Raw genomic sequence first — 13,966 nt, 5'->3', positions numbered from 1 at the left:
AGGAAGATAAATCTGGCTGCGTTTGCAAATGTCTGGGACAAAGAAGAGATAGAGGCAGTCCACTTGGAGGCTACTGTAACATCCAGGCTGAGGTGATCAGAGCCGGGGTGTAAAGGAAATGGTAAGAAATGAAAAAAGAAAATAGTGTCTGCAACCAACACTAGACGATAAACAGACCCAGTAAGGTTGGGTGAGTGAGGAAGTGAACTGAAAGAACGGCTCCGTGTTCTCCAGAGGCCCGAAGTTGTGAACAGAGGCCCCTCAATTCCTCTTCCGTCCTTAACGCGGACGTCCTGGGATCAACTGGAAAGCTCCAGCCTCAGGCTGGTCAGGCCAGCAAAAGGCGCATAGGCGGAAGGACCCGCCAGGCGGACCCGCCAGGCAGATCCTCCAGCCTGCCCGTCCTCGCAGCCTCCGCTCTAAAGCAGTCCCTCTGGTTTCTACCCTTCTCTCCTCACCTTTGGGAGTCCCCAGATCACCCCCCACCCTCATCCTCCAGCCTTGGCCGGCACCGCCCTCTGTCCCTCCCCTCCCCCTCCCCCTTGGGGGGCTGACTCGTCCGGCTGCCACGTCTCACTGATGACATCACCAGGGCCGCTCGGTCTTAGCCAATCCGCTAGGGGGAGTCCGAGCGAAGTCCAAGCCAGCGAGTCAGCGGGGCGGGGACCAGGGAGGGGCAAGAGGGTGGGGAGGTGAGAGAGTGGGGAATGGGGCGAGCGACAAGCTCTCAAGTACGCATGCGCCAGAGGCGCGGGGTGTGGCGGGAAGTTGAGTCCTGGTTGACACACCGCACCGTCCATCTCCAGCTCCCGCTGTGGGTTCGAACTCTCTTTCCCGGCGTCCCACGCGGTGCGGCCGCCCTTTGGGCTGTGTAAAGACCCCTCGGTCTAAGGCTTTCCTATTTCCTGGTTCGCCAGCGGCCATTTTGGGTGGAAGCGATAGCTGAGTGGCGGCGGCTGCTGATTGTGTTCTTAGGGGACGGAGTGGGGGAAGACGTTTGCTCTCCCGGAACAGCCTATCTCATTCCTTTCCCTCGATTACCCGTGGCGCGGAGAGTCAGGGCGGCGGCTGCAGCAGCAAGGGCGGCGGTGGCGGCGGCGGCAGCTGCAGTGACATGTCCAGCATGAATCCCGAATAGTGAGTGCAGGAGAGCACCGGTCGGCTGGGTCCGTGGGCCTGCTTGGAAAAGCTTAAGAGGGGCGAAGAGGGCTGAGGCGGGAGTGAGGGCCTCGGCCAGGGTGAGGTGAGGGTGGTAAGGCAGGAGATGCTGGTGGCCCGGAGTCGGGCCCCATTGTCTGACGGAAGAGGGGTGGCCGGGGGGAGGGGTCGGGTCGGAGGGGTGAGCCGCCCGGGCCTGGACCGGGTCTGGTTGGAGGCCCTCAGTGCCGGGCCGGTGCAGAGGAATAGTCTGTTGAGGGGGTTGGGGAGTTTGGGAGTCGGTGGTGGGGCGGCGGGAAGGGGTAGTTTCTCGCAGAGGCCAGTGACTTTTGAAGGAAGACTTATTTTTAAGGGGGGAGAGGATAGACTGGGAGAGCTGTCCTAGAGGGCACTGTCAGACCCTGCGCCCGCACTCTGCGGAGCTGTCAGAATCGTCAGGGTGGAAACCTGCTTTACTTGTAAATCTTGAGCTTGTTGGCTCTTTCTTTCACTCTCCCGGCCAGGCTGCAGGTAATATGGATGCTTTTCCCACTGCGTGGGATTGAGGGGAATGAGTAGATGGTGAGAAGAGATTTTATTTTACATTTTTAGTTTAGTTTTGTTTTTTTAACTTATTCCCTGGGGTTCTTCAAGAACTCACGGGGCCCATTGCCTTTTTTTTTTTTTTTTTTTTTTTTTAGAGGACACTCAAGTCATTTTGTCTTGTGTAGGTCGAGAAAAGAAAAACAACTAAGACGTAGGAACATTTTTCTGATGTTATCAAACTAAAGGAAGACTGCTGTCAAGTTGAAAGAGAAACGAATGGGCTCTATGATCTGTAGGTTTTGGATTACCTTCTTGAATGCTCGAAGATAGGGAATGAGGTTCCATGACGTGTCATGAAAAGTTAATGCATTTCTTTTTCTTACTCAAGAAGTCACCACAGCATATGTGACACACCTGGCACCTTTCCTGGGAACTGGTGTTCACTTTTCTTGGGAAGACTTCTTTGGGCTCTCTTTAATGGCCCTTAAAAAAAAAAAGTCCTCCTTCAGCTTACATATATAAATTAATGAATGGAGGAGATTTAATTGGTGTTCTTCAGCATCAGAAGGCTTTGGGGTAGAGAGGGAATTTTTTTTTTTTAAGCAAAAGTCAGTATTTTAAAAGTTGACTTTATTTGCTTCTTTGGTCAGTTAGTGCTAAACAGTTCCCCTAAAAGGTCTACCCATCAGTTTAGCTGACTGTCATGTGTGTGTCACATGGTTCTTGCAAAATGCATTCTGACTTCAAGTTTTGTAATACGGTGGTTTGATGCTGAAATGTCCCCTTTTGCACTAAACAGAAGCCATTCTATTTCATTAACATTTTACATACTTTAAGAAATTGAGGATCGTGTTCCCATAGTGCCATGTTTGCTATGTTGGCAGTTTTTAATTTCTTTATCAGACTCCTAGGACAAAGTTGGTTTTGCACATTTAGGGAGAGTTGAACTTGAGGATCCTAATTTGGTGGTTTTCCTGGCAACAATAAAGTACATGGATTTGTCACTTTATGGAGACCTGTAAACCGTGTCCATTAGGGGAGTTCCTTCTATTTGCTGAATATATTTAGTACTATAAATAGATTTTGAAGATTAGTTTAACAGAACCATGACAAATTATTTGGCCTCTGAATTTGTTTCTCCTTCTATAAAATAGGATAGCAGTCAGTATTCCTATCAGGGTAGTTGTGAGATTCAAGTGTATGCAAAAGAAGAGCACTCCAGGTGGTGTGTGTCATGTCATTATCATGTGTGACATTCTAGTAGTGCTAGGATTTAGGAATATAATCCTTACCCTTAAGGAGTGTATAATGGAATATAGAAAATGGTTTGGTAAATGCCAGTAGAGTTCATTCCAGATGTGCAGCATGGATAGGAACAACAAGAGTTCACAGGAGGGTGGAGGGTTGTGGTTGGGCAGTTGGGTTCAGGAAGAATTCATAGAAAAGAGGCTTGTGAGAGAATTATTAGCAGTAGATTTAGAGAAGCTCCAGGGAGTGGGGAGGATTTTTCAAGGGAGAAGAAAGAAAAATGGTTAATAAATGGCAATGATAGTAATTCGTAAGTAAGTGCCAAACCATCCGTTAGATTAATGATCTCAACAGGATCAAACCCAGAAGTCATTTTTATACTTTTTCTGCTATCGAGTATGCCCGTAACTGGCCAATTAATACTTCTAGTCTAGACTGTGTCTAATAAAATAGGAGTTGGGAAAACCTTTGAAGAGCATTAGTGAAAATTACTTGGAGAGGAGGTGATGGGTATTTTATTAGGGAAGGTCACAAGGGCAAGCAGCAAGCAGATTTTTAACAATGTGACTTGCGTTTTTTCTTTTTGTCTTTAATGAAGTTAACCATCATAAAAGTAGTTAATGAAAAATCGGAAAATAGAGAAAAGAACAAAAATTCTTATAAGTCTATTTACTTTAGTACCTGTTCTAAACTTTAAAATCTTTTATTTTTTCTTAAATTAAAACTTTTAATGGGTGAGTGCTTTCACAATTCTATGGTGTTGTCTTAACAGCTTATACTTATAGCCGTATATGTTAGGTATAATATACGTTACAATACGTGTGTATTTTGGCATACACATATGTTGATGTGAAAGGGTAGAACACTAGATAATGTTTAAAAGTGCTCTCTAAATATTCCTTGTTTTTGGTTTATCATCTAATTTATCTTATTCCTTTTAGAAACTTTTAAAATCTGCTTCATGGGCGCCACTGAATTTGATAAAATGAAAATGGGTTCTTGATAAAAGAAAAAATTTGGTTCTCTCAGAAGGAACAGGGTTTTTTTAGATTATTGATCAACATATAAGATTGCCTATTGCAATCTTATATTACTTATATTACTTTATGATCTTTTAGTTGTAAACTTGGTTTGGGAGGAGGAGAATGAGAAATATAGCAGCCAAAGATTAAATTTTAAGCTGTCCCTTTGACTACTTTCTACATTATTTGGCTAATATGGGAGAAATGACAATCCTGGGTTATCTTTATGGCAGAAATTAAGGGTAATGACTGATTTGTGAATTTCAAGTACAAACAAAAAGAAAAAGCAACTGGAAGTGGAATCTGAATAGTGGGAAAAGTAGGTGAAAAGATCAAATCCTTCTTTTTTCTGGAGATCTGAAGATTTTTTGAGCTAGGTGGTGAAGCAGGCAGTGATTATTTCAGCACACTGGTTAAGAAATACTTAGCATTATTGTCATACCAGAAACATTTTTTTCTAATCCATAAGCTTTTGGTGGATTTTTTAATGTCAAGAAAACCATTTTGGCTACTTCATCTGTAAGGAGTGTGTTAAGAATAAAGTGTGGGTACTTATCATGGATATACCAATTAACTACAATAGGAAGGACTATAGTCGTCTTCTTGGATCACCTGTAGTTCTTTAATGTAGAAAAATTTTATAGTGGGGACCCTGGGTGGCTCAGTCGGTTAAGCGTCCGACTTCAGCTCAGGTCACGATCTCATGGTCCGTGAGTTCGAGCCCCGCATCAGGCTCTGTGCTGACAGCTCAGAGCCTGGAGCCTGCTTCGGATTCTGTGTTTCCCTCGCTCTCTGCCCCTCCCCCACTCATGCTCTGTCTCTCTCTGTCTCAAAAATAAATAAACACTTAAAAAAAAAGTTTTATAGTAAATGCCTTGTTTATGTTTTAACACGGCTTCCGAATGATGTTTGAGATCATGGCTCAGGATTTAATCAGTCTTTCAAACTTTGCTCTTCTAACAGGAGACTAATAATAGTAGACTTAATGAACATTTGCCTTTTGCTTTCTTTCTTTTTTTTTTCTGCCTGCACTTTTAACATAAGAGTTTGAAAGTAAAAGCAACTTAATATGTTTTGTTATCTGACAATAATAAGTATGTCATAATTGGCTTTCATACACTTTTTTTTTAGAACTTTTTTTATTAGAAAAGAAATCAATTAAAGTAAGTTGCCTTTTTTTGGTTGTCTTGATGAGTTTTGGGTGGTGTTGGTAATGGTTTGAAAAATTCAGAAAAGTTTAAAGAAGAAAAATAACCAGTATTCTCACCATCCAGAATATACTTTCTTAATTTCTGTAGAGAATCAGCATGTGTGATTTTTTTTTGGGGAGTGTGTTTCCGGCAGCTATGTAGAATCTACAGCATGAATCTTAAGAGTTTTGTGTGAATATATGATCTTGTCAGGTCATTTGAAGAGAACTGAAATTTGGCATTTAATATTTTTTTTATCATTAAGTTAAAATGAGAATTTTTGACAGTTTCTTACATATTCCAAATAAAAATTTTTAAAAAATATTAAAAGATGAAAGAGCTTCAGAATCCAGTGTTCTCTTGAAAACTCTTTAGTTGACTTTTAAAGAGAATTTTGCTTTCTAATTTTGTTTCTTGGATATTTCAGTCTTTTTTATTCTGAAAGCAGTCTTAGTAATTTATCTATGTGCTACCATTTTGTTATATTCACATCCTACTAGCAATCCTTTGTGTGCATGTATTTCTTTCCTTGGCAACTTTTGACTATACGTTTAGGATAGTTTTACTATTTGCCATTGTAGTAAAGTTTCATTTTTGATAATTAATAGCTTTTTTTTTTTTGCTAATGTTATCTATTCTTGTCTGTTTCTAATGTATGAAAATATTTAAGGTCAAGTAAAATGCTTTTTAAGGTTTCTGAGATTTAAGGTTTGCTAAAAAAATACTTTGAGTGTTTTAAGATGAAAATAAACTAAAAATGGATATAGAATGCCAATGCATGAGGTATTTTAGATATGTAGCTTATCAGCTTTTTACCACTGTCTGAGCTCAACTTTGGAGTTTCAGTAAAAGAGGCAAAATGCCTCCCCCCTTCCCCCACCAAGGAGAGAGGCATGGTCAGACTACTCCTCTCTTTTCCTGTAGAAGGTGGAGCTGAGATTGCTTTTTTGATGTCTAGAATACTATTTAGGGAAGAACACCTAGGTCTTGGCTTTTCTTTCAAACTGCTCTGTGAGTGTTTCAGATAATAAAAGGGTAATGTGGGGTGATATTTGGAAAAAAATAATAGTCCTGAGGAGCGAGAGAACAAGTGTTGGTTTGTTGAGAAATGGGGTACAGAGGAGGAGTAGGAAATGAAGTTTTCCTTGGTAGTTTTGTGACTGGTTGGCTCAGTTGCTAGGAGCACTCTGCTTTATTAAATCCAAGATTGTGATAGGTTCTGATTAAGTTTACACTGTTCCCTGTTTGTAGATTTCCTAATTCTGACAGGTGGTGTTCATGTAAACGCCTTTGTTTATAAGGGGGACCACTCTTTGGAAACATCTTTTTTTTAACAGAAGCTACTATTTAACGAGTGCTTACTATGTGCCAGCCACCTGGCTTCGGGGGCATTTTTTTTGCAGTCTGTGCTTCAAACTAGTGAGCAATTACATAAATTATGTAATTGAAGTTTTCTATGAACAGTGATAGATTCAACTTGTCTGAATATATTTCCTTTGAATAACAATAGTACTTAAATGGAATTATTCTTTGTTTTTTTCACTCTGCCTATAGATATTTTCCAATAACTTGATTTAGGGCAGTTATTCTTTTTTTGTTTTGTTTTTTAATTCCAGTTAACATATATTGTTATATTAGTTTCAGGTGTACAATTACACCTGCAACAGTTCAGCACTTCCATACATCACCTGGTGCTCATTACCACAAATTCACTCCTTAATCCCCATGCTTATTTAAGCCACGCTCCATCACCCTCCTCTCTGGTAACCATCAGTTCTCTATAACTGAGAGCCTGTTTCTTGATTTGTTTCTCATTTTTTTCCCCTTTTGTTTTGTTTCTTACATTTCAAATATGAGTGAAGTAAGGTATTTGTCTTTCTCTGACTTACTTCCCTTAGCATCATATGCTTTAGCTCCATCCATGTTGTTGCAAATGGGAAGATTTCATTCTTTTTTATGTCTGAATAATATTCCATTGTGTATATACACACACACACCCCACATCTTTTTTGTCCATGGATCAATCGATGGACACTGGGCTGCTTTCATATCTTGGTTCTGGTAAATAGTGTTGCTATAAACATAGGTGTACATGTATCCCTTTGAATTAGTGTTCTTGTATTCTTTGGGTAAATATAAAGCAGTTTTTCTTAACCCATTTATTATGGTCATGTACCCCTAGGAGCATTTGATGAAATCTGTGGACATGCTCCCTTTGTGCATACATACTTACAACATTTTGCATAAAAGTGCATGCTGTTTATACTCAGTTTAATTTAAAGTCTGGTATTGAGCTAATTAGCTTTAAAATGTGAGATTTATTTGGGTATGCTTTATTTTCGTGAACTATTCTGTGCTTTTCTTCTCTTTTTTTTAAAATGCTACCTTTCTGTTTCTCATTGAATTACTAATATGAGTTGTTCCCAAGAGCCTTGAAACAGGCACATGAAGTTCACCGAACATTAGTGTTTGCATTAAGAACAATAGATCATTTCTGTAGTATCTTTACTACCTCAGTAAAGGATATAGTTAGGATAATGCCTAGCCAAGTGTGATATAGTCTTAAGTGTTTGATGAAACTTATACAAATAGTCGAATAGCTAGGTTTATAAAAGGACATTTGAAGCAACTTTGTGAAATACACACTGGATAATCATTTAGTGTTTTATTTGTAGATTGGTGGCTAGCACCTGTCTTCATAAAGACCAATTGGATTCATCACTTACTAAAGCTAATGAAGTCTGAATTGTAAAATTTACCATGCTTTTTTGAGCCAAGCTGACTTATTTTCTACCAACACAAATGTTCTAAGTTAATTTAAGCAGTGAATCACACTTTACTTTGTATTTGGTCAGGTCCTGTGTACTAGTTCATAATCGTTTGACTCCTTCTGATAGGTTTTATATGTATGACTTAACTTAAGGTTTTTATCATCTGAGTATGTAAAATACATCACTGAAGGAATATGGTGTGATAAAAAACAGCATTTGGAGTTACAAACCCTAGGTTTAAGTTCAGATTGACACTTACCTCTGCAAGTCATTTATGCGTTTTTAGCCTGTTTCTTTCTCTATAAAATGTGATTAGTACCACCTCAGTTCTGAGTCTCAAGAGTAAACTGTACAGTGCTATAGAGATGTTATTTGACATGTATATTCTAATAAGGGATATTAGACTATAAATGGCCAGTGGTTTCAGTTTTAAAGCTTTTCTCACACATGATTACTCATCACCCAATTAGTCTGTTTTTGTCTACTTTAACAATTTTCTTAATACAAATTTAAAAAAAATCTTCTAGTAAATGCATACCTATGTGTGTGTGTGTGTATATGCATGCACACACACACAGGGGTAATTTCAACCTTACAAGAAAGCTTGGTAAAGAAAACAGCCAGCCCTTTCTCTGTCATTAGTTAGAATATGCTAGGAGTTGGGGCAGGGGATGGGGGGGGGGGGTTTGATTGTGAAAGATGGACTCTGCTCGCAGGTGCATACCAATTTGTTAAGAAGATGACTCATGGGGGCACCTGGGTGGCTCAGTAGGTTAAGCATCAGTTAAGTGTCCCGCTCTTGATCTCGGCTCTGGTCATGATCTCTTCGTGGGATGGAGGCTGTGTGTCAGGCTCTGTGCTGGTGGCATGGAGCCTCCTTGGGATTTTCTCTCTCTTCCCCTCCCCAATCCATGCTTTTCACTTTCGCAAAATAAATAAGTTAACTTTAAAAAAAAAAAAAATGGCTCATGCTCAAACAAGTATAATTGGTATCACAGTATTATCACAGATTAAATCTTGTGATACTTTTAAAAAATAGCATGGCAGAATAGGTGATACAGAAGATTTAAAGAAAGGGCTTATGATTTCTATCATTAACAGGAAGTTTTACTTATGTTTTATTTAGCTGGAGAGTAACAGAGTACTGAGGAGGACTCTCCAGAACCCTTGATGCTAGTCTTGGGATGTAGTCAAGAGCTAACAATTTGAGTTGTCATCAATAGCCAGAAATTTTATTTATGTACATTCTTTCCTTCAGTCCTGTGAAGAAATAGTGTCCTAGGTTTATAGATGTGGAAACAAAGGCAGAGGAGAGTTTAATGGCTTGCTTAAGGGCATTCAATAAGCAGCAGAATTGGAATTTTAACTCAAGGGCCTGTGATTTCACAGTCCTAGTATGCGGTTTCCAACTTACTGTGTGTGGTTAACTCTAGAAATTTAAAATTTGAGCCAGTTAATTAGGCGACTAACATTTTTGTGGTCAGTGTCTTTTAAAATTTATGATTAGAGAGGTCTTTTTAAAAATGTTAAAGGTTTGTGAAATACATGTTACGAGGTACATATTATGGTCTTTGACTTTCTCTTTCACATCTTGGGTTGGTATTTAAAGCTTCCTTAGGCTTGAAGTCAATTACTGTATCCATTCTCAGTTTTTCTACCCTCATGACTATTCTTGAATATTTATACTTGGGGCCTTGGAAGTCATGGATGTGTTTCTGTGAGTAAAGCAAGTGGAGCAGAGAACTGCCTTTCTTTTGCTGGAGAGGGCACCCTTGCTGCAGGCCATGTTACTATGTTGTGTGTGCTAGGCTTTGGGAGTTGTGACTGGTGTGATCATAGTACTTATAACTGTTAGTTGGTAATTTTTAAACCTTTATTTTAGATTATACTAGTAAATTCCTGTGGTATTTTGTCACCATCATCTGAACAGAGGGTTTGGATAAATAGCTTTAAAGTTTTTGTCAAAGCTCTTAAAGGTTTTCGTCAGGTTACCTAGCGGTTTGGAGGGAGGAAGGAAAAATAATAATTGCCACTTATTGTGCTTCTGTAATGTGCCAGATACTGTGCTACAGGTTTTAGAGGCATTTTTTTCTAAATCTGACAAGAAACCTAAGGTAGAGGGTGGAGCTTGAATTCAAATACAGGTCGTTCCAGCTCTAAAACCCGTGCAGGCTTTGAAAGGTAAAAGAAGTAGAGGATATTTACATCTCCTCCCTGGCATATTTTTCAGCAAATACTGGTTACATAGGTTGTAAGACCTATCTACTTTTTTTGTCCTCTTGTATGACTTGCCGCTTTGTTTAGAGCTACCAAAGTTTCCTTCATTTTCAGAATTCCAACTTTGAATTTTTGGAACACTTCTAAACTGAGCTGAAATGGAACCTGGAAAATTAATTTATTGTCTCTAAATATCAAAGAAAAACGTGTACTTTTATGAATAGCTCATGGGGACAATTTTTAAAAAATTGCTTGGGTATTTCGTTAAATTTGGAAGAAAGACTGTTGTACTCTGAGATACTTGATGATTACTTTGACAGTGCTTTTGTCCATAGCTGAAAATTTATTTTTTATTGTTTTTAAGTTTGTTTGTTTATTTATTGAGAGAGAGAGAGAAAGAAAGAGTCCTAAGCAGACAACGCACTGTCAGTGCAGAACCCAGTGCAGGGCTTGAATTCCCAGACTATGAGATCATGATCCAGCTGAAAACAAGAGTCGGACCCTGGTGCCCCTGTTTTGTTTTTTATGTAGTTTAGTCTTCAAAGTAATATGTGCTTTATAAAATTCAAACAATGGAAATATGTGAAGGAACTAAAAGTTTTTACCTCTTTTCTCCAGCCTGATGGTCAATTTTGAATTGTTTTCTGTGGAGCATACTTAAAATGAGTGAAGGGGAGCACCTGGGTGGTTCAGTTTGTTCAACGTCCGACTTCGGCTCAGGTCATGATCTCACAGTTCTTGGGTTCTAGTCCCACATGGAGCTCTCTGCTGTCAGCACAGAGCCTGCTTCAGATTCTGTCCTCCCCCTTCCCTGCTCAAGCGTGCGTGTGCGCGCGTGCGCTCTCTCTCTCTCAAAAATAAAACATTAAAAAAAAGTGAAGAAGAAAAGTTGATGTCAGACATAGTTAACTGCAGCCCAAGTTTTTATTAATCATTCCTTACCCTAGAGTCTAATAGAACAGTGTATAGTTTAATAGTGAATTAAAATTTGGCCACTGTGTCATAATATCATAGTCCTAATTTTGTTTTAAATTTTTTATGTGAGCTTAGGTTATTTTCAAGTATGACATTTATAAAAAAAGGTAGAATAACATTCCTTTCATGCAAGGGAATTTGCTCTGGATGAAAAACACATTTACTTTCCACTTAACTTTTAAAAATAGTAGGCCTTTTCTAAGATATAGGTGACATGAAGTTTGTATTTTGGGAGTACTGTGTGGATAAAAACGACTTTATATTATAGCCAATTGTTTTGCTTTTGTCTTTTCTTCCTAGGTATGTTTCCAGAGGGTGGAATATTGAAAGTTGTGTTAATGTCAGTCAGCTTTCTCTTACATATGACCTATGTTTGGTAATCTAAATTTTATTTCATACAAGAAAAATGTTTATTCTTATTTAATCCAAAAAATTGACTTCATATACTTGTGGCTATATTGGGAATGTGCCAGTGCTATCTTGACTCTGCTCTACCTATTTAGAAATCATTTATGTTATGGTAGTAATGCTGGATGAACTTGCAGAGGTGTTAAGTCTTTGGAAAAAACCTCTGGTTAAAACTTTTCTTCCTCTCAAATAATTTGTTTTTTGTTATAAGAGTAATATGTATTTATTGCAGACTGTGAAAAAAGTAAAGAAGATATCAGTTGTAATCCTAAAATTTAGAAGTGTCCATTTTCTCCCAAATCTTTTATGTATGTGAACATTTTTTAAAAACAAAAGTGGGAAATGAATTATACTAAACAAAATGTAATCTTTTCACAAGTGTTTCACATAAACAGTCTCTACAGGTTTTAGAATTCCCAGTAGCATTTTATTTTATTTTATTTTTATTATTAATGTTTATTTATTTTTCAGAGACAGAGAGAGCATGAGTGGGGGTGGGGCAGAGAGAGAGGGAGACACCGAAACTGAAGCAGGCTCTGGGCTTTGAGCTGTCAGCACAGAGCCTGACTCGGGGCTGGAACTTGGGAATGGCAAGATCATGACATAAGCTTAACCAGCTGAGCCACCCAGGCACCCCTCCCAGTGGCATTTTAGATTCAGACATAAGTGGATTCATCCCTTACTACGCATTTTATGTACAGTGTGGTAACTTCATGAGAAGGAAACCACTTTACCTAAGTAGAATTTTGAACCAAAGTTTGTAACTTGTTTAAAGTATAATCATGTTCTCACGATAGGGACTTTTTTAAAAATACAGAAAATTATCTGTTAGTGCTTGCATGCAAAAATGGCAGAGGTATCAAGATTATATTCAGATCATAAATAATGGAAATAGAGAATTTCCAATATTGCTGAAGTAGACCATGAATTGACTTACAGGAGATAGTGAAAGAATTTTTTTTTCAATCACCGTTATCTTTGATGCCCCACCACCCATTTGTTAAAAAGGCTGTTTATTTCCCTGAATCTGTCTCTTTCTATCCAGCCTTAATCTGTCAGTCTACCTTAACTGTCTTTGCTTTCTCACTGAATTATCTCCTGTTTAAATTAAAATGTAATCTTTGCTCATGTTAATATAAGTTCAAGCAGTTCAAGAGTTTTCTCTAATACTTGTGCCTCAAAAGCAGCTTTTAAGTCTTTATTTTGTAGATTCCAGCAAGATTTCTGATTTGTTGATTTAACTTGAGAAAACACAAAATATGTCTCTCTTATGTTTAAAAAATAACAGCTAGCTTTTCTTTTTCTTAAAAAAATTTTTTTTAAATGTTTATTTTTGAGAGAGAGAGACAGAGTGTGACCACAGGAGAAACAGAGAGAGGGGGAGAAACAGAATCTGAAGCAGGCTCCAGGCCCCAAGCTGTCAGCAGAGAGCCTGACACGGGGCTCAAACCCACAAACCAGCCCCACAAACCGTGAGATCATGACCTGAGCTAAAGTTGGATGCATGATCGACTGAGCCACCCAGGTGCCCCAGGAGATAGCTTTTCAAAGAGATTGTTATTCTGTGCCCATTTCACTAATGTCCTCATGCTTAGTGTTTTTTCAAAAAATAGTTTACTCCTTCCATCTTTGTATTTATCCTGTTTTTATTTTTTTATTATGTTATTTTTTAATGTTTATTTTTGAGAGAGAGAGAGAGAAAGAGAGCGCGCACAGGGGAGGGGCAGAGAGGGGAGACGGAGTATCTGAAGTGGGCTTTGTGTTGACAGCAGAGCCCAGTGTGGGCCTTGAACTCACAAACTGAGATCATAATCTGAGCTGAAGCCGGACGCTTAACCAACTGAGCCATCCAAGCGCCCCTACTTTGTGGTTTTTTAAAAATCTTTTTGTTTTGAAATATATTTATAGAAGAGTTGTAAGAATAGTACAGAGAATTCCTGTATATCCTTCACTTAGCCTCCCCTAATATTAACATCTTGCATACCAAAGTACATTTATCAAAATTAAGAAATTAACATTGGGGGCGCCTGGGTGGCTCAGTCGGTTGAGCTTCTGACTTTGGCTCAGGTCATGATCTTGTGGTCCATGAGTTCGAGCCCCGCGTCGGCCTCTGTGCTAACAGCTCAGAGCCTGGAGCCTGCTTTGGATTCTGTGTCTCCCTCTCTCTCTGACCCTCCCCCGTTCATGCTCTGTCTCTCTCTGTCTCAAAAATAAATAAACGTTAAAAAAATTATAAAAAAAAAAGAAATTAACATTGGTACATTATTAACTAAACTACAGACTTTTATTGTAGTTTCTCCAGTTTTTCTCTTAATGTCCATTTTCTATTATAGAATCCAGTCCAGGATACCATGTTGTATTTACTTGTTATACATGTTAGCCTTCTTCAGTCTGTGTTTTTCTCAGTCTCCTGTTTTTCATGATCTTCACACTTTCGAAGAGTGCTATTAGA

At 38.8% G+C, this 13,966-nt stretch overlaps 1 protein-coding gene across 1 annotated transcript in view; it reads left to right on the top strand.

The window, feature by feature from the left end:
* Positions 1-898: 898 nt before the first annotated feature.
* The window catches only part of RAB1A (RAB1A, member RAS oncogene family), a 30,476-nt gene continuing 17,408 nt past the window's right edge, over positions 899-13,966 (top strand). Inside the window, exon 1 of the mRNA XM_019437979.2 lies at positions 899-1,137. Coding sequence (XP_019293524.1) covers positions 1,115-1,137 — 23 coding nt within the window. The 5' untranslated portion in view covers positions 899-1,114. The remainder of the gene's footprint in view (positions 1,138-13,966) is intronic.

Source organism: Panthera pardus, unplaced genomic scaffold (genome assembly GCF_024362965.1).
Source record: "Panthera pardus isolate Hobbes unplaced genomic scaffold, ASM2436296v1 HiC_scaffold_25, whole genome shotgun sequence".
NCBI lineage: Eukaryota > Metazoa > Chordata > Mammalia > Carnivora > Felidae > Panthera > Panthera pardus.
This window is presented reverse-complemented; position numbering and strand designations above follow the sequence as displayed.